Below are 24229 nucleotides of genomic sequence, written 5' to 3'. Positions count from 1 at the left end.
ACTCGGGGCACTCAATCACTGAGCCACACCCCAGCCCTATTTTGTATTTTATTTAGACAGGGTCTCACTGAGTTGCTTAGGGCCTCACTTTTGCTGAGGCTGGCTTTGAACTCAGGATCCTCCTGCTTTGGCCTCTGGAGTCGCTGGGGTTACAGGCATGTGCCACCGCTATGAATAATGCTTTTGCCTTGATTGGTGGTGGAGGCAGGTTCCCCCCAGATGCTTTTGCCTTCTAGTTTTGGGGTTACTGTGCTTTCCACCATCTGACATGGTAGGGACACCTAATTCACTGAGTTTTGCGGCTTAGCAATGGGTGACTTCGGCGCATATCACCGCCCAGGAAGGGGGCAAAGCTGGAGGGTTGTGAGTCTCCCTCCCTCCCTGGTGCCTCCTCACCACCAAGTAACTACCCAGCACCTGGAAGGTGCTTGACGCATGTTTACAGGAAGCCTGCAGCATGGGGCTGCCAGTCCTGCGGTCATGGAACTCAGCACTGGGAGGGGACCTACGGTCACCGTAGCAGGTTGGGCAAGGCCTGGGAGGTGGGGAAGGCTTTGCGCGTGGTTTTGGGGTGACTGTGTCCAGGCACGCAGCAGCAGCAGGGGCAACTCCCCTATGGTGGGCAGGGGGCGTGAGAAGGAGGGCAGGGTGCAGGTCTTGGCGGGCCAGTAGGGGCTGGGGTCACACCGCGGCTCCTCAGTGCACATCCACAGTGCGGCCTCGACACTCACGCTGATCGCCAGCCTGGAAAACCAAGCCCCACATTCAGAGAGGCGGGGGTCAGTCTGCAGCAGGCTGCGTTCACCCGGCCTTTCCAGAGCCAGCGAGTTGGCAGCGGTGCTGCTGGACTGCAGCCCGCTCTGGGGCCTCAGCCTCCACTCCGCTCCGCCTCCACTTCTGCCTCCCCTTCCGCCTCCCTCAGCTTCAAAAGGCTTGCAGCACCTCCCACAGCTCCAGGTGCGCGTGTCTGAGTGTGTCCTTTAGGTTCCCTGTGATTTTCCTGTTGCACAAAGTAGGAGATTTAAAACGACAGAAATCTGCTCTGTATTTTTTCAGTTCTGAAGCCTGAAGTCCAAGGTCCAGGTGTTGGCAGAGCCCCACTCTCCTGGAGCCTCTGAGGGAGGGTCCCCCTTCCTCTGCCAGCCACAGGTGGCTCTGGGAGCCCTTCTGCTGGACCTTCCTTCCTGTCTCACATCTCCCTTTTCTTTCTCTTGTGGGGACATTGGTCCCTGGATTTAGGGCTCACTCAGAATCCAGGATGACTGAGGCCAGACCCTTAACACTGCCAAGACCATTTCCCCAAATGAGGTCACATCCACGGGTCCTGGGGTCAGAATGGGAACCTGCTACCATTTTGAAAAGGTGGAGACATCATTTTTCTTTTGTTTCTCAGGAATGACTGGAGTTGTCTGGAGCTCCGAAGAAAGGAACCAGGTTTCATGGGGGAGGCATCTTCCTGCCTTGGTTTAAAAGGGGCAGGAGAAAGCAGGCACCGCATTGTCTTTCCATCTCCAGCCCCCGCCACCTTCAGGACACCTGCTGAAGCCGCTTCCCTCCGCACTACGTTAATAGTGTCTCCAAAGTCTTTCAAGATCATCAACTAGCCTCAGCCAAGCCACGTCCTTCACGACTCGGGTTTGTAACTACAGGTAAGTCCCCCCTGGAACGCGCACAGTAGGGCACAGTGGTGTGTCCGCTGCTGGACCAGTTGCGAGGGTGACTGAACGGGTTCTGAGGGGCCTTGTGATGACACAGATCCACCCCACGTGGAGGCTTCGTCTCTCATCTTGCTGTGGGAAGGGCTCTCCTCAGGTTACCTCGGGGGTGGCAGCGGTCACCAGGCCAGCTGGCGCTGCCTCAGGACATAGGAGCTGCAGATGGAGGTGGGTGACGGGCGGCGGCTGCTCCTCTGGGGCCTCCCTTCTCTCCTGCCCACGCGGCACGTTTGCCTCAGAATCGCTCCGTCCTCCATTTGGCCAGTGGCTGCGTTGGAGCCTAAGCTTTCCAGCCCCAGTGGCTGGTTGTGCAGTTGGCACCCGAGGCCTACGGGTGTCAGCTTGGGAGAGGGGACCAGGACCCTCAAGGCGTATCCTTCCATACGGGGAGTTGGGCCGTGGAGAGGAGAGTCCCTGGAAATACCCCGTGCTGCACAGACTGCAGGGTAAACTTCCCACCCTTACGACCTGCCCGGGGGCACAGGGTCAGAACGGGCCACACTCTGGGAAAGGCTGTGCTCGGGCACAGATGAGGTTGTTAGAACTCATCGTGGGGTGCGTGGGGGTCTTCCCCAGATGGTCACCCGAGCTGGAAAGCTAAGCAGCTCCCTGTCCCAGCCAAGCCTCAGAAACGGTCCTGGGCTCAGGTTGGGGTTTGGGGGCACAGGTTTAGTAACGGCACCTGACGGCCGTGCTAGGGTAGAACCACCCTGCGGGCCGGCAGGCCGGGGCTGCTTCAGGGAGGGTGTGTCCTCTGCTCTCGCTGGTGGGCAGCCTCTGACATGGTCCCCAGTGATCCCCCTCTGGTTGGTCCTCTCCCCTCCAGTGTGGGCGGGACTCAGTGACTCAGGTCTCAAAGACTGGATGGGACAAAAGCAATGGGGTCATGCCTGAGTCCCTGGGTTCCAGCCCCGGCCCTGGGGTGGGAGAGCGATGGGGTGTCCTTTCTGAGGTTGGGTCACAAAAGCCCGTTCCTCACGAGCACGCTCCGTAAAGCTGCCGTCAGGCCAGGGCGTCTCGGAGGCCCACTGGCCCACTGTGGCAGGCAGGGCAGGAAGGCAGCCTGGCCGATGGCACGGGGGAGCTGTCCTGCCCACCACAGAGGGGGCCTTGCCGAGGGCCTCAGGGAATAGCCTCCAGATGAGGCCCGGGCCCTGTCGGCCTCCTGCAGCCTCCGGGGAGCTAAGGCAGAGGCCCCCAGGAAGCAAAGCCTAGGGTCAGGCCTCCAGAAGCTGTGAGGTCGCTGCCTGCTGCCGACACGTCCAGAGTGGGGAACCAGTTCAGTCCCTTTCCCCAGAGCCCCATGCGGGGCCTGGTGGGCAATGGAGGAGGCTGGGCAGCTTGTGTTGGCCCGTTCTGCTCCCTTCTTTGTGGGGCCGGACTTTGGCTTGCTGTTGTGACTGTCAGCATTTCCCGTAAAATAGTAACGGGCTGGAAATGTGGATTAGGACTGGACTAGGTCCATCTTTGGCTTGTGGCTGTGGCCGTCAGCACTTCCTGTGAGAGTAACGGGCTAGAAATGAGGACAAGACCTTACATGTAACTTCAGCCACCAGTTCTGCCCGCGGTCTCTCCTCCCAGGCCCAGAGCCGTCCTGTCCGGTGCAGTCTGGGGCTGGAGAGGTGACGAGTCGGGGCCTGCAGCCCCAGACCCTCTTGAGGACTGATTTTTCCCTGCAGAGTGCTTCTCTAGGTCTTTCTGGAATCTTTGGGCCGAAGTTGATTTTATTTTTCTAAATTGTCTACAGAGCCACATTTCAAAGGTTGGTTGGTCCTGACCACCGTGCCTCGGATGGGTTTCTTGGTGGAGGGTAGTTTTTGGGGTGTGTGTATCTTTATTTTCAGTAAAAAACAGAAATAACCCACACTGGTTGTAAAAACAAAACGTGCCTCGGCATTGAGGGCTGTGTCCTGACCATCCCCTCCCGCCCAGTGCCCGGGGCTGGCCGAGGCTGACGGCTTGCTGTGGAGTTTCCACGTACCCGCACAAGGAGCCTGGAGCCGCGGATGGCCTGGACTCTGGAGTCAGACTTCCGAGGTCCAAGTCCTGGCTCCAGCCCTCCTCACCTGTGACCATGGGAGGGTCACCAAGCCCCCGTGCCTCAGTTTCCCCACCTGCCAATGGGGCCGGTACTCCCTGGGCAGATGTGCAAAGGCTGAGAACGGCTGGTGTTGCTGCCACCATCCTGTGCCCCGGGCCTCCCCAGCACCTCCTCCTCAGCTGGTTTCAACCAGGCTTTCCCCAGCTTCTCTGGCAGACGGAGGGTCATGTTTCCTGTGCTGAAAATCGCTCCCCAGTGCTCCGTTGCAGCCAGAGTCATCGATGGCTGCTTCCGGCCCCCTGCCGCCTCCCTGATGTGGGTGGGGACCCTGTGCTGGGGCTCCCTGTCCCAGTCCCCACCCTGCCCACCTCCAGAGGCTTGAGCTGTGAAGTGATGGGGAAGCAGGCTTGGTTAACGCCACCTGCAGCAGCGTAAGGGGAAGCAGGCTTGGTTAACGCCACCTGCAGCAGCGTAAGGGGAAGCAGGCTTGGTTAACGCCACCTGCAGCAGTGTTAAGGACAGAGGTGCATTTTAATCCTGCAACTCTGCTGCTTAAAATCGTGGCGTCCTTCCGCAGGAAGCCAGTTCAAGAGGCACGTCAACCCCCACTTGCCTGCCGGTTGACAGAGACTGATCTGCTCGTGAGTTTGCCTGTCCCCTGCCCTTCATTCAGCTGTACTTCCCGCTGCCTGTCATTGCCGGCCGCTTCCTTTCATCTCATCAATATTTTCCTACTGTAGGAATCAGAGTCCCCGAAAGCCAGACCTGTCTGACGAGAGTCTGATGCTGTGAGGACAGGGGTTGGCCATCCCTCAGAGCCCAGGGCACTAGTTTGAGGGGCCGACTCTGCCCCTTGCTTTTAGTTCAGATCTTACCATAGCCCTTGGTGGCCCTTAAAACTCACAGAACTCTCAGGCTGGTTAGTCCATCGTTGTGAGAGGCCACACATAACAATGACTAGTTCGAGGGTCTAAAGATTACCCGGTGGCCACCCCAGAGTGCCTGGGCACAATCACCAGGCAATGCTGGAGACGCCAATGGTGCTGGCACCCACTGGGGGCCACCACACTGAGTCACCTGGGGAAGGGCAGCCTGGAAGGCCTCCCTGACAGCGAGTGTCGTCGGCCTTGGCCTGGTGGGTACCCCTGATGCGACGGGCTCCACGCTTGCATCACACGGCCCAGCGTGGTGAAGGATGCAGAGAGTACATGGTACCGCCCACTGGGAGGACCCACTCCTGGGCACATGGCTTTGTTTGTGCCTGTGCCACTCGGAGGCAGGGGGCTGCTGCAGGGGCCAGGGAGCACAGGGCGGCAAGCCTGGTCACGGCTGTTGACATCATAGTCACCAAGGGCTAAGGGCCAGGCCTAACTCAGGTCCCCAAGTCAGCCCCGTGTGAGTTTCACAGAACATGGGTAGACACGGCCACTTTTATCTTCACTCTGAGCTGAAGAACGTGGCCTCTGAAGTCACTTCCCCTGGTGGCATTTCTCTGCCAACTGGTGGGCACCAGGCGTCTTGTTGGATGCTGGGGTCAGGGGTGTGGAGAATGGCTGGCTGTTTCTCTGAGGGCCTCCCGGGTCCTCCAAAATGACTTTTGTGTATGACAAGGAGTCTGGAATTGAAGTCAGGCCTGTTCAATTTGACTTTTCAAATCTGTTCTTTCTCCAGCAATTCCTCCGGGACAGGGAAACAAATAGGGTCATTTTATTTATAGACCCGGGGAGGGATGCTTATAGCGATTTCTCCAGCAGGCAAAGATGCCAGACAATCAAACTTATGCATCACACAGATCAATGGTGTGCAAGTTGAAAATGTTCCCAAACCAAAGAACTCTGCATCGGGACAGGATCCGCAGCCTACCAGAAACGTCCCCAGTGCCAGACAGAGCCAGAATCACCTCACATGCACCAGGAAAAGGCTATTCCACAGGTGAGGAAATAGGCTCAGAGAGGCTGGGCCACTGGTCCGAGGTCACTGGCTGGGCACGCAGAGCAAGGGCTCAAACTCGAGTCTGCCCACTGGAGTTGGTGCTCTTGGGCACGAGTGGCACGCTACAGCCCTGCTCCTCACAGGTGGCCCTGGACCAGCACGGCTGGCATCCCCAGTGCCCGTTACGCTGCAGCATCAGGCCCACTCCCACCCCAGGACCTGTCTGAATCTGCGTTTTGTCAAGACCCCAGGGGATTCAGGTGCCCAGTCGTCTGAGAGGCGCCGGGGGCTGCAGTGCCACCGTGTCACCTTCAGCTTGTCTTTCTGGTACAGGCTAAAGCTCAACAAGCACGCATCTCCTCCAGCCATTTCTCTGGAAATAGTAGAATGTGTCAAAAAAATACTGAGTCCAGCGGCCTGGGTTAATCACCTGGCAGAACACCTCGATGGGTCCATGCCTCTGAATCATCACGGCCAAACGAGCACTTTCCGGGGCCACGCAAGGCCATGAACACGAGGCTTGCCTCGCCTCATACGGGGACTCCGAGGCTGCTGTGCATCACATACATCAAGGTGAATTCTGGGCTCAGCACAGAGGAAGCTTTCAGGCCAAATGGCTCAGACATGAAAAGTTTGCCCTAATGCGTCAGGTCAAAGCAGTGACAACTCAATTGCTTGGTGCCAATTACATTTATGGGCTGTCCCCAGGAGTGCTAGGAAGACGTCACCGTTAGGGCTGAGGTATCACCAGCCAGGGGCTGTCTAGTGGGTTTGTTTGGAAGACTCTTTATTAACATGTCCCCGCGTGATCTGCAGGGCTGCTCAGTGACAGCCAGTCTATCAGGGTGTCTTTGTAAAGGAGTCTTGGAAAGAGGAACAGGGCAGAGCCTCTGCTGTGGCCCCCAGTGCCTCGGAAGAACTGTGTACACGACTCACCGGGGCTCTTATCAAACTGTAGGTCCTGGTTCAGGTGCTGAGGGGGCCAGGCCTGCTGCTGCTGGCCCAGGGGCCACGCTGGGGGGATGGGAAGCACAGGGGCCTGCCTGGCAGTCTGGTGGGCCTGGCTGCAAGCCCGAGTCTCGCCTTGGTGCTGTGTGATGCTGGGTTCACTTGGTTGCTCCAACTCCAGGATCCACCTGTCAGACAGGAACCACTTCCGCCTTTCGGAAGGCTTTTGAGACTTGGAGATCATGTGTGTGCGCAGGTTTCCTTTGCACCCCGAGGTGGGCGAGCCACATCCTGCATTCCCTGCCTCCATGTTCAGCTGAGACCCACACCTGCAGGTTCTCGTCTAGATCTGGCCCTCATCCTGGCACTCCAGGCAGGAGGCCTGGACCTTCTGCTGGGCTCTACTATGCACTCTGCATGTCCGGTGGCATCTCTGGCCTCCACCCATTAGATACCAGTAGCACCCGTCTCCAAACATTGCCAAATGCCCCTGGAGGCAAATGACCCACAGCAAGGAGACACTGTGCTCATTGGTAGTTTGTACTGATAATTCACGTAACAGTGGATCGGAACGAACGCTCCTACGCTCGTACATGACCACACCGCAGTGAATTTCACCTTTGTGTCCTTCTACAATGCACCAAAGGGAAGGAGCTGTAAACAAGAAAGGTCAGTGGGGTAGTGGGAAGGAGTGGGAAGGGGACTGGGAGGGAAAGGCAGCACCGGGCACTGGCCTGGGACAGATTCTGTGCATGCGTGTGCCATCACGTCAACGTGAGCCCCAGCGCCATGCGCAACAAGGCCACTCGACAGTAAGTGCCGCGATCCACTGGAGAGGCAGAGATGCTTCAGACAAACGGGACTTTTCCTTTGGTGGCCTCGGCCTTCTCAGCTGTGGAACGGGTACAACCATGATGCTGACCTTGATGTGTTGGAAAGAAAAAGCGGCTCTGGACTTGCCAACACCTGACCCTAGGCGATAAGCCGGTGACGGTGCGGTGAGTGCAGGCGCTGACCTGCCCCTGGGGAGGAGAGGCTGTGCTGGCCCAGCTGGAGGGGAAGGGGCAGCCGGGCACCCGAGGGGTGGCTGGGGAGAGCTGGGCCGGCCTGGTGACTGGACACAGCAGGAGCGAGGAGGCGCACCCAGGGTGGAGCAGGACAGGCTGACTGGCAGGAGGGGCAGTGAGGGAGTGGCGAGGAGCCCCTGGGAGCGGGCACAGAGACCTGGTGGACAGGGAGGCCGAGGGCAAGTGGAAGGGTCCCCCGGGGGGCAGCCCCGAGGCCAGGCGGGCATCTTCGGCTGCTCTGAGCACACCTGACTTGGTTACAGAGGGCTGAAGCTCTAACAGAAGCCCTGGGAACGTCGAGCCGCTCCCTGGAGGACAGGTGGGGAGACGGAGGCCGGGAGGGAGGCGCTGCTGTGCCCAGCGGTGTCACGGCAGTTTCGGTCACTCATGAAGGGTGGAGAGCCGGGCAAGAACTACCTGACCTCCCAGCCCACCCCGGGGAGGTCCGCCGAGGGCCAGTGGGGAACATGCCCTCTGCTCCACAGGCAGCGCCGGGGCAGCCAGGCCGAGGGACCTGCACAGACCGCAGGCCTGGCGGCTCCCAGAGCGGCAGGGCTCTGGCTGCTGCGGGAGGCAGCGGAGGCCACCGGAGGCATGCTCACCGCATCCCTGAAGTGACAGCACCTCAGGCGCAGGACTGCGTGAGCTCTGGGTTTATTAGAAGCAGATCGGGAGGACAGCTGGCCACGGGCCTTGCCCAGGCCGGTCATGCTGCTGGCTCTGCAACGATCTTCCACAGCTCCTGCAAGAGGAGGGACAGCTCCTGAGGGCCCAGGCGACACCAGCACAGCCTCGCAGTGGCAACAGGTGCTCCAGGGCGCGTGGAGCCAGTGCAGAGCACCGGCTTCCTCTGCCCTCTGCAGCTCCGCGCCATTCTGCTCACTGGGGCAGGGTCTGGGTGGGAAGCCCAGCTCAGCTGAGAGGGCATCAGGTCCCCATGGCCTCTCCAGTCTGGAGCAGCCTCCACGTTCTGTGGCTGCTGAGTTTCCTACGGAGGTGGCTTTCTGGTCATGTGACACCTCTCTCAACGCCAGCAAGTGGAGACCGCGCAGGCACACGCTAGGGTCTCGGAGGGAGCCTCCGGGTCCTCATGAGCAGGACAGCTCGGTCTGCGTGGAGGCTGCCCCGTGGTGGCCGGGCCCTGAGCAGGTCTTTCTGGAACATGGCTGGCACCCCCACACAGGCAATGCTGCCTCTGCTTGGGAAGCGGGGCAGGGCGCGAGGGGCAGGGCGTGAGAGGACGGCCCTGCCACTCACTACTCAGCCTGCCCTTTCCAGAGGAGGCCACAGCCAATGGCACAGAGAGCAAGGGATGCCAACTCTCCACCCTGTGCTCCAGGAGCCCAGCTCCTGCTCTTGAAGGGCAATCTGATCTTTCAGCTATTCCCTAAGTGCTGGATTTAAAAGCTGTACTAGGAAGTACTTGGCTATAGGACTAAGTCCCCGGTGCTGGTGCTGCCACTTGCTGCCTGGTGACTCACCTGGCCTCGGCTGTTGCTGTGAGCATCGGCGAGGGGTGCTTATCAAGGCGCCCGCATGTGTCGCCTCAGGGTGATCCCGAGAGGCCTGATTCGAGGGGCCCCGCTGTGCCCGGGCAGAGGGGCCGGCTGCACTGAGGCAAGGCTGCAAGGTCTCCACAGAGCTCACGCAGGCCTGCACTGGGCTTGTGGCCCCCAGGCCCCTCCACTGACTTCCTGAACTGCCCCACAGTCTCCTGCCCAGCGTTTTGCTTTCTCTGGAGTCTGAACTGCCCACAGGGAAGAATGTGCTATAAAGTCAGGGTGAAGGTCTGTGGCCACCGACCCCCTGGGGACGTGGGGACTACTAAGCACAGGCACGGAGCCCTGCAGGCCTCACTGAAGAGGACGCCACCCGCGGGACTGCGGGGCAGGGCCTGGGCCGCGGCCATCACCTCCTCTGCCCATGGTCCCATCAGAGTAAGCCACGGCCCTCACAGGACGGCAGGCGCACCCACCAGCTGCCGGATGCGCTCGTAGACCAGGAGCTGCGGGAAGGAGGCCTCCACAGGCTCCACCACGAAGCGCAGCTTGCCGGGGGCCAGCTTCTCCAGTGCGTGCAGGGAGGAGCGGAAGTGGTCGTAGGCTTCGCACGTGACGTCCAAGTGTCGCAGCGTGAAGTTGAGCCTGCAGACCAGGCGGCACACACCCGTCAGCACCAGGTTCACCACCTCCTCAGCCTCTTCCTGCTGCCTCACTCCTCTCATTTCCTACTGGTGGGTTTTAACGGAGTGACTACCATGTGCTGAGCATCCCAGCAAATGCCTCCCTGAATCTGTATGAAGCCTGGTTACCAGCTCCATTTTACAGATGGGGAAGCCGAGGCTCAGGAAGCTGGCCACGTGCCCAAGATCACAACCCTGGAAAGGGAGTCTTCGCCTCTGGAAATTGGTGCAAGAGAAGACTTAGGAGCTCTGCTGCCTGTCCTGCCCGCAGCCAGCACAGAACCCCGTGGAGTTGCCCTGTAACCATGTGTGGGATGAATGAGTGAGAGGCCATGGCAGGGGAAGGGGTACAGCTGACGGCAATGACGTGGCCAGGAAGCTGCTGGGTTATGGAGAAGAGAGGGAGGAAGAGGGAGGCAGGACTTCAGGACCGAGTTTCCTGACCCTCTCATCTGCACCTTCCAATCCAGAATCTGCAAGATGATGTGGCTTGAAATTCAAGCTCTTCATCTCCTTCCCAAATCTTTTATTATAAAAATCACGTTGGGAGCAGTGGTGTGCACCCATGATCCTAGCAACTTGGGAGGCTGAGGCTCAAGTTTGAGGCCAGCCTCAGCAACTGATGGGAGACCCTGTCTCAAGATAAAACAAAATAAAAAGGGCTGGAGATGTAGATCAGTGGTAGAGCCCCGAGTTCAGACCCCAGTACTGAACATTTTCTTTTGTTTTTGTTTTTAAAATCACAAACATGCAAAAGGAGGACAGTGTATAAACCATGATGGGCCCACTGCCCAGCTTCGCCACTGTCAACTCCCGGCTCATTGATCACCTCTGCTCTCCCTGAGGCCATCCCAGATGAACCAGCAAGTCCCCTGCAAACATGTCAGCACGTACCTCAAACAGTAAGGAGCCCTCACCTAAACAAATTTGAGGGTCATTTTTTGGCATGCATCTCCGGCTCGTGCTGACTATGGTTCCCTTGTCTATAAAACCCAGATCCGACACTGCCCCTCCCTGGAACGAGGTCTGCCCTGAGTGTGCAAGAACACGTGGCCCGGACGGAAATCCTGTGCAGGAGAGGGGGAGCCACTGACACTCGGCAGGTGACCACGGCAGGCGCGGTGAGTGAGGGCGCCCTCTGCCACCCTGCCTCCACCAGCCACTTCAGCTTCCCGTTCTCAGGTTTTGTTAGATGGAGGAACACAGAACAATGTCTTCTTTTCATAAAAGAGCAAAATGCACACAATGCCCCAGGGCAGCGGGCAGGGCCTGGGCATCTGGGAGCAGCAGGGTCTTGAGCCGACGGGCCCTGGTGTCACCACCTAGGGTGGCCAGGGCATCCCCTGATGCCTGCCTCCCTCCCTGGTCTGGATGGGGACCCAGTGTGGCGGAGTGAGGGGCATGCCAGGGACAGCTCACCGCTTCTCCACCGACAGGATGGCGGTGCAAGCGTTCTTCAGCCTGTGCGCGAGGCGGGAGAGCGTGGCGAACAGCGCGTCGGTGAGGTCGTCGTCGTAGAACACTGTGGGGTGACATCGCGGGAGAGGTGCTGGGAGGGCGAGCAGGAGGGCCTCCGGAGGGGAGGAGGATCCTGGTCGCCTGGACACTGAGGCTGTGGCTCTGGAAAGATGCCTCCAAGACAGGGCACAGCGGAGGCGAGGGAACACTGCACCCCACAGGAGAGGACAGGGGTGCACGTGACAGAGCTCCTCACCTTCGGCTGCAAACAGCACGGTGGTGTGGTCGTACAGGTCAGCGATGTCCCCTTCCGACCAGCTGAAGGGGGCCTCGGGGTCTGCCAGAGGAGAAGGGGAGGGCCTGGCTCACTGCTGCCTCTGCGGCCACCAGCCCTTACTGGACGATGACCGAAAGGAGCATCAGGAGATGGGGTTGGGCAGCTCAGCACAGTGGGCACCACCAGCAAACCCAAGGCCCTGCGCCCAGCTTCAGGGCCCGTGGGGACCGCTGCAGTGTAGGGGGTGCCCTTCCTGCTGGTGATGGGCAGGCAGATGACGGCCTTGTCCTCCACCTCAGCCAGCAGCCCTGAGAACGTCTTCTGTGCCATGCCCAGGGCTCTCCTGCCCCATTTACTTGCTGTGCGGCCCCAAGAAACATGCTATATCTCTCTGGGTTCTGGTTTTGTGCACACAAAAAAAGGGCCTAGCACTTCTCCCATAGGACTGCTGGGAAGGTAAAGGGACCCACAGTATGCAGGGCACCGGGCAGGTGATGGTTCTTTTCACCTGTGGGAGTCTCTATAAAGAGCAAGCTTCAGGTCTGAAATAGTTCGCAGAGGAAATGCAGAGGACTCTTCCACCCAGTGGGTCTCCCAGGACCACCACTTGCTGGGAAACAGTGTGTGCCCAGAGGGCAGCAGCCTGGGGCCACACCCTGACCTTGCCCAGTACAGCTGTGGGACTGAGGGCGGGCCCCAACCTCTCTGAGCGCTGGTCTCCAGTCAGGACCGTGGAAGTCTGAATAAGGACATGACGTGAGGTGCCTGACGTGTGGCGGGGGCTTGGTAAGCAACAGCTTGTCATCCACTGGCAGTCAGGGAACCTGCCGGCTGTGGGGCCGGGCGGCAGCTGGGCTCTGAAGCTCAGCCAACCACAGTGCCCAGCCATGGGTGCCGGAGGCCCTGAGCCCAGCGGCTACCTGGGAAACACACCTGTGCAGAGTTCATCCTTCAGCCAGTCCAGCTCCCTGACCTTGACCACACCTCCTGTGAGAACGGGGCAGACGAGGGCCCAAATGCAGGCGCGACCAGAGGGGGCACCACGCTGCCCGCCAGCCCACCCGCCCCTTCTCCTTCCCCTCCTCCCCGCATTTTCTGAGCACAAGCTGCCAGCAACTGTACAAGGCAGGAAAATACGCCTGACTCCTGGCCTGGCTGGGATCCTGCCACCTCAGGGGGACTGGTGGGGTCAGGCAATGCCGCAGGCACAGGGGGAGGAGAGGTGGGGGCCTGGGGCCACGGCGCTGCTCCTCCCTGTCCCCGAGGGTGCTTGGCCACGGCCTTGGTGGGGAGGCAGGTGGGCCCAGTCCACCGCTCAGGGTCTAGTGGGTGCCAGACACCAGCCAGCCGACAGGCACGTGCTCAGCGGCAGGGTCATTAGTGTGCTGAGTCTGCGTGTGACTCTCTGGACAGCTCTGGGTGGAGGGACCACCTGGAGGGGACCTGGGGGGAGGCCAGGTGTGCTGGGTTGGAGCGGGTGAGTGAAGAGGGAGGGACAGCCGGGACCAGACCAGCAAGGAGTCAGTCTCCTGCTGTGACCCATGGGCAAAACTCGAGGGCCTGAGGCCTGTGGGGGGCGCTGCCGTCAGAAAAAGCCCCCACAGGCGGCGGCATGGACAGGTCAGCGAGGAGGCCACTGTGCAGACGGCTCCTGCAGGTCCTGCAGGGCTGGGCAGCCAGGACTTCAGGCAGAGGGCAGGGTGCAGCCTGAGAAGGGGTCCCTGGCTGGGAGCGGTGTGGCCAGCAGGCAGCAGCCAGGCCTGGAAGGGCTGGGAGGCTGCGGAGGAGCCGGACTGTCCTGCAGGACCCCTGAGGTTTCCAGGGGTTGGTGGAAGCATCACTTGCAACTCAGAAAGGTGGCGCTGGATGCGTGGACGGCACAGCCAGGTGGGAAGAGGAGTGGGAGACCAGGTGGGGTCACGTCCAGGCCGGACGGAGCTCAAGGAGGACGCGGTTGTGTGGCGAGGGGAGGGGCTGCCCCAGGACAGTGCCTGTGCCCCAGAGCCGAGAGCCTGCTCCTGGAAGCCATCTCCTGGACCAGGGAAGCAGGTGGAATCCCACCTCCCAGGGCCCCGTGTTGGGCCCCTCTGGCTGCCCAGCAGAGGAACCCCTCGGGGCCAGCCTACCTCCCGCGGCAGCCAGGTGGCTGTTGAGGGTGACGTTCCGCTGGCACATAGCCAGGAGATCCACACCGACATCTGGAAGGACAGACGGTGGCTGTCAGGACACAGCTCTAGGACTGCGCCTGAAGAGCGGCCCCAGGAGCACCACCCAGACCTGAGTGGCCCCGTCCCCTGCGTCCCTCGGCAGACCAGAGGGGCACCGCAGGCTCTTTTCAACCTTCCCCCTAAGTGAAGTGCTGTCCTGGTGGGGACAGCACTGCAGGTGCTCCAGAAGGTGCGCCAAGCAGGCGTGGCACTGCCCTGCGTGTTCACAGCCACCCTGGGGCAGTGGCACCCCGACAGACTTGAGCAAGTCCCCTGACCAGCCAGAGCAGGACTTGGGATCCGACTCCAGGGAGTCTGACACTCCAGGAAACTGGTGGCAGTCAGAGGGCGACCGACAGTTCTGGAGGTGCAGGCCGGCTGAGGCTGCTCAGGGACGACTTTTCCCACGTCCTGGCAGCACGGACACAGGGGACTCTCTCTGAGCGAAGCAGCACTCTGCTAACGACTGATCTTCAACCAGGCATGCGAGAGAGGAGGCGGGGATGTCCCGTGACTGCGACACCCAGGGACCAGAAGGTGCGCTGGGGGCTACGCAGAGCCTGCTGCAGGGGTGCGTGCTCAGCACAGGCTCAGACCCAGCCCTGTCCTGGGCCTGAGGAAAGAGGACAGTGCTGGCAGCGCAGGACTGGCTCAGCAGTGAACCACGGTGCCCGTGCTTGCCCAGCATGCCCTCTGCCACGGAGCCATCCTAACAGTGGCGTGGTAAGAGGAAGCTGTTCTGGCCGAGTGCAGTAGGAGCCTGGAGCCTGGAAGAGGCCATGTCCACCCCTCTGCGGGGACCGCTCTGGGGACATGTGAAATCCCTGCGCATGACCAGGCACCGCACCCTGGACAGGTCTGGGGCGGGGTCTTGGCTCTCAGCAGCAGCATGACTCTGACCTTGGACCAGCCATTCAACCTTAGCCTGTTTGCCCTTCTGGACAAAGGCAATGGAAATGGGCTCTCTGGCTGTCACGGTGAAGCCACCATCGGGCTGATCCACCCACCTGATCACGTAGCTGATTGTCGGGGCCTTGGTAACTGTGACGTGCCGCTAAGCGAAGTTCTCCTCTCCATGCTGCTGAGTCCCTCTCAGGATAAGACCATTTGATGCTATTTCACTACTAGGCACCAGGCACCCCGTGAAGCTCCTGGCTTGCAATTTTCATGAAACTGCCAAGGAGCAGCACTCGGGATGGCTGCCTGGTCAACCCCGCCAGTGGCTAGCTCAGCACCAGGAAAGGTGTACCACAGTACCGGGTCACCCCAACTTCCCCTCCCCATCTCAGAAGCAAAAGTCTGTGCCGTGAAAACCTTCACTAGCAAGCAAGGAAGTGCAAACCACTTCAGCAAATCCCTGTCTGCCCAGCAGATGTGGACAGGTTAGAGGGTGACAGTGCTCATGCCATAGGCCTCCCTCCCAGCCCGGCACACTCAACGGGGCAGTCTGGCCCAGCTGCAGCTCCATAAACAGCCCCCATGCCAGTCTGCTGCACTGTGGTTGTGTAAAGTGTCATCAATGGGTTTAGATGTGAGGTGTCCCCCAAATGCTCACGTGTGGGACAATGCAAGAATGTTCAGAGGTGAAGATTGGATTACGAGAGCTGTAATCTAATCATGATTAATCCACTGATATGGATTCACTGGCTGGTAACCATAGGCAAGCAGGGTGTACCTAGAGGAAGCAGGTCACTGTGCCTGTGGGCTTTATGTTCTGTCCCTGGTGAGTGGAGTTCACTCTCTGCTTCCTAATTGCCATGTCCTGAGCTGCTTTCCTCCTCATTTTCCACCATGATGCTCCTCCTCACCTTGGGCCTAGAGCGATGGCGTCAGCCAGTGATGGACTAAATTGCTGAAACTTTGAGCCAAATAAAGTCTTCCTTCTCTATGTTGTTCTTGTCGGGTCTTTTGGTCACAGCAATATAAAAGCTGACTAAAACAAGTATATGACACTTTTCAGATTATTTTAGTGACTTCTGTGCTAGTCTAATGAGATTTCAAAATAAAAAATCAAAAAGAAATAAGCTGGCAACAAGGAGCAACAGCTTAAGACAAGTCCCACCCTCTCCTGGAAACCTGGTCCAAGGGGTATCAGAACACACGAAGGCTTCATCCCAGTGTTATCAAAATGAAAGAAACAACCGTCAAACGCTCCGTAACGAGGGGTTGAAAACGAGATGGTCATTAAAAGCCATAGTTAAATAACTGCTAGTGACATGGGAAAATGCTGAAAAAAACATTTCCCAACACGTGGGCAGGACAGGCCCTGGGCAATTTCAGATCAGCTATTCTTTGGGAGTCTGTACCTGCTACCAAAATGGAAAAGGTCGTATGTGTGTGTGCAAGCAAATACCAACAGTTGGAACAGTGACGTGGTGGTTTTACTCCCTCCAGGACTGACTACGCCCGGAAGCATCCTGGGCACACGGCAGGTGCTGAATAAACTGCATACTGCTGCATGAATCTGGGGATTGCATTATGAGTAACTTTATTTGCTGTTTCACAAATTTCCCAAAGAACAGGCAAAGACATCTATGGTCAGAAATAAACGTGAGCCTGTTTTCAAGGCTCACGAGAAGGAGTATCTCCATGGTTCCCTGAGACGTTTGTTCTTTCTGGGGCATCAGACACTGACACTCACTGATCTGATGTGTGCGGGGTGACACTGTGGCCACTCGTTGGGCATTGCTGGGTCATTTGTTATTAAGCAAACCAGGGGAATGGCCAACATCCAATTCCTGGTGTCTCCGCCTCCTTCCCCAATGGCCGCTCCCTGCAGCCTAGGCCACCGCCTCGTTACCTGTACAATACACGGTCCGTGCCACGGTGGCTGCCACGATGCTGGCGAGCCCCGTGCCTGCCCCGAGCTCCAGCACAGTGCGTCCCTGGAAGAGGTCCCGTCGGAACAGGATGTAGTCTGCCAGGAGGAGGGCGCCTCGCCACACCTGGAGGGGAGAGGACCAAGAACGCAGGTGACGCGAGGCTCCAGAGGAACTCTCCTCGGGATCAGGAAGAGGACAGGACCTACCCACCTGCTTGCCAACATCCTCCAGCGGGGTGGCCATGGTGTGCTCTAGATGGGATGGAACCGAAAGAGAAATGCCCCTGTGAAAACGGGGACGGAGAGAAAGCCAGCAGGTGGCAGGGGTGGGGAGGGGTGCACGGCAATCTGCCAACAGCCAGATGGCACCGGTCAGTGTTCCAGAGGGAAGCAGAAGCTCGGGCCAGGCTACCAGGCAGGAGTGTTTGAGCATCACTGGGGGGCAGGCCCGTGGCTGCCTCTGCATCAGATCACCAGGTGACCCTGCCCTTAGCTGGAGACTTGGGTCAGAGGAGAGCTTGACCCAGCCTCATTAAACATGCATCGCACGATGCCTGGTGTCTAGAACTGCAACTTTACAACTGCGATATATTTAGGTGCTGACAGTAATCACAACTCATTCCAAAATATTCTCTTACACTTAGAACCACACTAGAAATTAATAAAATTAGTTTGAGCGTATATTCTTTCCCAAAAGATTGAAGAGAAGCATGTGAAGGAAGTGTAAGTGTTCTAGGCACAACATGTAAGCACACATGTTAGGATGAACTCAGGTGGAGAGGGAACGGAAGGTGAGAGGAAGCAGGAGGCCACGTGTCTGCTGCTAGGTCAGAGCTTGCCCTGGCACCTAAGTGGGACCACAGGGCAATCAAGTTCAAACACATAGGCCAGGAGTGTAGCTTCCCTTGCTCATCAGACTTGCACAAAACCAATCCACAGTGTCATAAAAAGAAGGCGGAAGGCCCAAGGTGGAAGGTGCAGGGCTGCAGGGGTGGGGGAGGGGATGCCGACCCCACTTCCCGAGGCCCCTGCCTCCCTGGTTCCTTTTGATTCCTGTGAGCTCTCAGTGTGAGCATCTCACTGTGCCCAGGGCTCCTGTGACCTCCACAGGGTCTACGGCACAAGTCAAGTACCTGTACCGGAGCCAGGTGACTGACTGTGGGTCCCCCAGGAGGCCTGGGCCACTGCCCTGAGGGCTTCTCCAGGGTAAGTCTGACCAAGATTCCCGCACTACGTGAAGACTTCCCCTGAGCTCCCCACACAGCGACTCATGCCTGTCCAGCATCGGGCTGGGTTTGAGGCCATGGTTTGGATCCCTTTTAATAAGCTGGCCTACTTTCAGGACTTGGGGGGAGTGCCGGGGCCTCACGGAGTCATTTGGTCTGAAACCAGAACAGAAACGTGCCCGCCAAGCCCCACGGCAGTAACACGCCTTCCCTGTACCTGTGCTGGCTGGACGCCTCTGAGCCAGGCCAGGGCTGGCTTCACAGGCTCCCCTTGACCCAGGGCTTCCCCACTTCACAGATGCAGACATGGGGACTGAGGCGCAGCCAGCCAGGGCTCTGCAGAGAGTGAGGGCTCAGCAAATGTGCACTCTGCGGCAGGTCTCATTTGGGAATCAATAAAAAATGGACTTCCTGGACAGTATTTCACTAGATTACCACCAAAACCCCAGGAGGGCAGTCTCCCTGACCCCATTCTACAGGTGCAAAAACTGAGGTTCTGGATGGGAGAACCCTGTCCAAGGTCGCCTGCTGGTGACGGTGGAGATGGGTTCAAAATCCAGCTCTGCAGGACCACCACCCAGCGGCCCCGCCAGTCAAGTTTTGCAGAAGACAGCGCTGTAGCCCAGGATGAAACAAGAGCCACCACCCAAGCTCGAGAACTTCATCGTCCGCTCTGCCCTGGGTGGTAGGGCAAACTGACAGCCAGTTGACGGGTAAACATCCAATATGAGACACAGACCTTGTGGCAAAGCCACACACTGGACCTTTCCCATGGGACTCTTCTAAGCTTGCAGGACGTAAATCCCACAACACAACATGCGTGCATACTGGAGGCCAAAGGTTCTCCTTCCCCCTCAGGGAGGCAGGGAAGTGAGGGCTGAGGGTGAAATGGGCCCACGGGAAACAGCTTTCCAAGTCACATGCCATGGGGCAGGAGGCTGGGCTGGGTGAGTCTTGGCTCTGTCATGGACCTGCTCTGTGGCCTTGGGTAAGTTTCTCAAGCTCTCTGAGCTCGGTCCCCTCCTCTGTGAAATGGGACTATCATCGCTCCTGTAGAGGCTGTGAGGACCAGAGGTAACCATGGAGAAGACGGAGTCCTGTGCATTTTGTCACCTCACTGGAGTGGTCGAGAACAGGGCTGCCTGGCACCAAAGAGAGATGACCTGCTCAGTGGATTGATGTCAGAGCTGCCATTTGATCTTTCTGTTCGGTCACAGGCCCCTGGGTTCCGGCCGGCAGTCCTGGGCAGCCCACAGGACCACAGACACCACTGCAACACTGGACCTCAAAGACAAGTCAGAGCTCCTCCCTGAGCATGCAGCCCCAAAGCCCTCCTCACCACTGAGCTGTGTGGTCGGGCCTGTCCCTCCCTACCTGTGACCTACTCTGGGGTCTGCAGGGGCTGAGAGTATGTTGGCAAAAAACCCCAACAGGAGAGAAGCCATTGCTAATGTGCTTCCTGCCCTCCTCCTCACTGATCCTGGACTTTCCAGGGTGCAGGTCCCCAGATGTGAAGTCCAGGAGTGGCCGGCCCTCGCTGCCCTGCCTGGGAGGTGCTGTGCGTGGTCCTGCCCCACCTCCCCTTTCCCACCAGCCTCCAAGCTCCTGTCCACTGACTGGCCCACACCACATTAACAGTGGATCTACACCCCCGTCTCCCACACCCAGCTCTAGATCTCCCTGGCTGCCCAGTGCCTGCCCAGCCTGGCCGAGCCTTCTACAACCCGCTCTGACCCACACCCTAGCACACTGAGTTAGACCCTGGGTGTAGGAGACAGCGGCAGCCAGGCTTCCTGGGGGAGCTGATGGCTAAGCTGGGGCTCTGACAGTCAGGGATGTGTTCAGAAAGCACAGGAAGACAACGGGCACCACAGGATGGGAGTACTGTACAGTGGAGGCCAGAAGCAAGGAGGCATGCAGACAGGAGGACTGTAGGCAGTGTGAGCTGAAGCCGCAGAGGCCAGCGGAGTCCATGTCACCCCTAGCCTTGTAAGCTGTCATCCGAAGCCTATCCTGAGGGTAATGGGAAGCTGTGAGGAGTCGTGCCCAGGAGAGCAGCCTGGGTGTTCTGGAGAACACGCTCTGCCTCCAGCTGCACCAGGCGGGTTCTGCTACCGTCCTGCCTAGGCTGTCCGGGCCTGGGCCTGAACTAGAGCCGACACTCAGACATTCCTGTGCCCTAGGTGGCAGGAGACCTTTATTTACCTATTTGGATGACACTGTTGGGGCAGCTCTCTGGAGTTTCGTCTCCCATGACGTCGTCTTCCTCCTGCGTGAGAATCATGGGGTGTACCTTGTCTCTTGGAGGCTCTTCCTGGTCAGGAACAGAGGTGGCCCGTGGTCTTCTCGCCACGTCCAAATCCCCATCCTCATCCAGCTGAGCTCCTGCCCCTGCCTGGAGTGGGGAACCCGCATGGCTGTGGCCACTGCCAGGAGGGGACCCTGGGCTGCCTGAGCCAGCAGGAGGGGCCTCCCATGTGTGAGCATCTCTGTGACGGTCACCCTTGGTCCCAGAGTCTGTCCAAGAGTCTTGACTCCACAGAAGCTTGAACGGGGACAGGAAGACTGAAAGGCAAGACAAAACACAGATGAGGCATTCCAAGGGGTCCTTTTAAACTCCTCTGAGAAGCCTGGGTCCCACCTGGGAAGGTCTTGGAAAGCCAGGTGGGGACACACTGACACCAGCAGAAAGGGCCCATTTTAGTCAGGACTGACCACCGGCTGGGGCCACCAGGCACTGACCAGAGCAGCCTGTGCTTTGTTGAGCATGGGGTGGAGGCAGGGTCTTCTCATCTGACCCTCACATCACTGCGAGGGAGGCACCAGCTCCACCTCACAGACACGAGGCGGAGGCTAAGCGAGGTGGCCGAGGCGGCGAGCAGCCTGCGACTCCAGCCGACACCCTTTTCACACTCTGCTCCGCCTCTGAAGGTCTGGAGGGCAACCATCTGGTGGCCAGAAAGTAACTGGGACAGGTTTCAATAAGGGCCTGTGCCAGGAAGAGTGGGCTGGAGGCAGGGGAGAAAACTTCAGAGCAGGCAGCCCAGGGCTGAGTCCTCCATCTTCCCAGGGGTCTGATGTCCTGCAAGTCACTCATCCGCCGCAAGAGAACAAGTGTCTACCCTTGGGGAGTCCAAGGCTGTGATGGGACCTGGCGGAGTGGGTCTTACCCCTGTGTTCCAGGCCTCCTCTCCCCAGGCTCCCTCCCCCCGACTTTACGGGAGATGAGGGCGCTGCTCTCTGCCTCCTCCTGGAAACTACCACAGGAGGCAGCAGCGGGAAGAGCCCAAGAACAGTGCCCACCCACACCTTCGTGCCAGCTGTCCCCTCTGCCTGGCATGCATTTCCTCCACCAGTTGGGAAAGATCCTTTTCAGCATGTAGGGCTGAGTTCCACTGCCTCTCCTGTAGGTCCCCACTGCATCCCCAGCTTATGCCGAAGTTTGGAGCAGTCACCCACCCATCTACCCGACAGACATTCACTGGGCAACACTGTGCCGAGGGCCAAGCTGGGACTGAGGAGGCAATGCAGAATGTGACATCTTGGGACTTGGAGGGGAAACATTAAAGAAGATTACAGACTGTGTGTTAGTCCTATGGGTACAGCAAGACCTCGTTCTGTGTGACACAGATGTGGCAACCATACAACTTAGGGGCCAGCAAACTTTTTCTGAGGAAAACAGGTTAAATAGTAAATATTTTCAGCTCCGTGGGTCACATGGTCTCTGTTGCAACTTCTCACTCTGCCACTGCAACTATAAAAACAGAAACAAGTGGGCTTGGTGTGTTTCAATAGAACCTTATTTATGAAACCAAGCTATGGCCAGGTGCGGCCCAAAGGCTGTGGTTTGAGACACTGGTCTAATGTACCATCCAAATTGGGACAGGAGGGAAATGGGAGTTATTAATAATCACACCAAACAAAAAAACCAATACAGAGTATCTGGAGTTGGGAGGGTGGTCGGGGGACCTGTCTGAGGAGGAGGAGCTGAACCCTGCAGGGCCAGGGTTAGGAAGGGGAAAGCAGGTGCAGGGTTTGAGCGAGAAGTTGAGAGTGGCCACAGAGCTGCAAGGGAAGGGGGGTGGGGGAGGGTAGACAAGGAGGCTGAGGCTGAGGCTGGCTGAGGCTGGGCCTTGCAGACCAAGGTGAGGAGTGTCTGGGCATTACTTGGGAGGGAAACTAAAGGGAGTCTGAGATTTGGTCTGCATTTTCAATGATCCTCTTGGCTGCTGGGAGAAGAGTAGGGGAAGAAGTGGAGAAGAAAAGCCAGGGAGCCTGGGGGAAGCAAAGAGAAGCAGCCAGGCAAACAGCAGGTAGACACACTGGGCAGGGCAGAGGAATGGGGTGCAGTGACAGTCAGCACTGGCCCCTCTGGATTTGCTGAAGGTAGAGCTTGTCTCACTTCTGCATTCCCAGCATCAAGTCCTGGGCCTGGTGCACAACAGGCTCAGGTGCTCAGGAAAGCACAGGACTGTGTTCAACAAAGGTGAGCTTACCTGGTGTGTGAGGACGACAGTTAAATAATCTAGTCAAATAATCTAGTTAAATAATCAATCCCCAGAAAGATTCGTATAGGAAAGCGGAAAATGAAATGGGATCTGTGGGGGACTGAGCTACTCCACCCAACCTAGGACCTTACCAGGCTGCCCCACGCCATTTAGCCGCACCATGAGGCGTCTCTGGTTCGGGGTGTAGAGGTGGACATCTGACAGCACAGTGTCACTTTTGAAGGTGACCTCATCCATAGTTGGGTCCCGTTATTCCGGGGACACAGCTCCTAAGAGGTGAGAACAGGCCTTCAGGGGGGCAGGTTCCAGAGGGGAGCAAGAGACATACCCAACCCAGGGGGGCAGGCAATGAGTTTGCACCACCACTCTCACCAGGGTGGTGCCTGTTTCCCTGCCAATTCCCTGTTCCCAAGGAGAAATTCTCAGCCTTGGCAAAGGAAAAGAATCCAGCTAGAATTTGTTATTTTGCTTGCACTGTGTCCATTTTCACGGTGATCTTCTGTTTATGACAGGGGATCTGAATTTCCATTTGTAAACAGGGATAAAGTTCCTTTTCTCTATTTTCTCCCGAATTTTTTAATGATGAAAACATTCAAACAAGAAAGTCAGAGGGAGTAGAATAAACTGCCGTACCCCACAGCTTAGCTGCGTCGCCAGAGTCGCTTTGCCATATGTGCCTTTGCCCTATCGCCTACTACTCCCTCCCTCCCTGCCTGCCTACTACCTGTCTACTAATCCCGACGCTTCGCCCTGAAGTCCTCCTAGGCACGTCTCCCCGCGCGGTCTTCCTGGACCCCGGGAGGGCGAGGACGTGGCCTCCTCCCGACACCCTTGTTTCGGAAGGGAAACTGAGTGGGATCTGGCCTTAGGCACCGATGCGTGGCCGCCCAGACCTCCAGGCCAGCAGCCGGTGCACCTTTCCACAACCCGCCACGACCCTCAGGGCTTACTCGCCGCAACCTGGGCGGGGAGTCCTCTCCAGCCTTGCCCCGGGACTCAGGGGGCCGCCATGACAGCCGGCGTGCGCAAGCGCGGCCCCGCCCCGCGCGTCAGTGGCCCCGCCCACCTGCCGACCGCGCATGCGTGCGGGGCCGGCTGATTCCTGCAGCCCTCCCTACTCCGGATGCCCTCCCTGCGCGTTACCATGGCCCCGCCCACCTGCCGACCGCGCATGCGTGCGGGTCCGGCTGACTTGGAGGCGCGGCCCTGGAGGCTCACTGTTGCCAGTCGGGCTTTCTGCTGTGCGGGGCCTGGCAGGGAACGTCTCTGCCCGTGGGTCTGCGGACCCAGCCCTCCAGAGAATTAAATAAGTTGTCCAAGGTCACCCAGCTACCCTAAGCAGTGTCGTTTGGATTCCTACCCAGGGTGGAGGCTCCAGAGCCTGTGCTGCTATTCCTTATCACTGATGCCACTGTTGTCCTGGCTTCTTGTGCTCCTTATTATTAATAGGTGATGTTCGCTCATTCATCGACTCATGAAGTCTCCAACTCCAGGGCAAATCCAGAATCTCAGTCTTTGTAAGAGTCTAACAGGAAATAAAATCCAATGTTATACTTTCAGTACACTTGCAAGCATTGTGAAATTTGAAAGTGGTAGACCCCTGTGTTAGTCACCTTTTTCGGGACTGTGACCAAAATACCAGACATAAACAACTTAGAAAACATTTAATTTTGGGCTTGCGATTTCAGAGATCTTAGTCCATGGTAGGCCAACTCCATTGCTTGGTATTCTAGGTGAGGCAGAACATCAGGGCAGAGGGTGTAGTGGAAGAGAGCTGCTCAACATGACATCTTGAAAGCAGAGACAGGGGACGCAGGGAAGATAGACCCTTCCAGGGCATGCCCCCA

At 58.3% G+C, this 24229-nt stretch overlaps 1 protein-coding gene across 1 annotated transcript; it reads right to left on the bottom strand.

Moving 5' to 3' along the window:
- Positions 1 to 7727: 7727 nt before the first annotated feature.
- On the bottom strand, positions 7728 to 22666 carry METTL22 (methyltransferase 22, Kin17 lysine). Its single transcript, XM_079120468.1, has 10 exons — positions 22514 to 22666; positions 20080 to 20439; positions 16860 to 16900; positions 16628 to 16772; positions 13747 to 13818; positions 12554 to 12607; positions 11600 to 11680; positions 11305 to 11407; positions 9679 to 9847; positions 7728 to 8445 (listed from the first exon to the last, which is right to left on the bottom strand). Exons 1-10 carry the CDS (start codon positions 22617 to 22619, stop codon positions 8410 to 8412), a joined length of 1167 nt encoding a protein of 388 aa, XP_078976594.1. The 5' UTR covers positions 22620 to 22666; the 3' UTR covers positions 7728 to 8409.
- Positions 22667 to 24229: the final 1563 nt, after the last annotated feature.

This window comes from Sciurus vulgaris, assembly GCF_902686455.1.
Source record: "Sciurus vulgaris genome assembly, chromosome: 18".
In the NCBI taxonomy this organism is placed as follows: Eukaryota; Metazoa; Chordata; class Mammalia; order Rodentia; family Sciuridae; genus Sciurus; species Sciurus vulgaris.
Note: the sequence above shows the minus strand (reverse complement) of the source record. Positions and strands in the feature narration are given on the sequence as shown.

What these genes read in the sequence shown, in the direction of transcription:
- METTL22 (XM_079120468.1), bottom strand. Translation starts at nt 22,619, where the DNA reads ATGGATGAGGTCACCTTCAAAAGTGACACTGTGCTGTCAGATGTCCAC. An exon ending in CAACAGTGTCATCCAAATAG is followed by an intron (nt 16,901 to 20,079) that starts GTAAATAAAGGT and finishes CATCCCATCTAG; the next exon opens with AGCACACCATGGCCACCCCG. An exon ending in ACGAGCGCATCCGGCAGCTG is followed by an intron (nt 8,446 to 9,678) that starts GTGGGTGCGCCT and finishes CTCCTCTTGCAG; the next exon opens with GAGCTGTGGAAGATCGTTGC.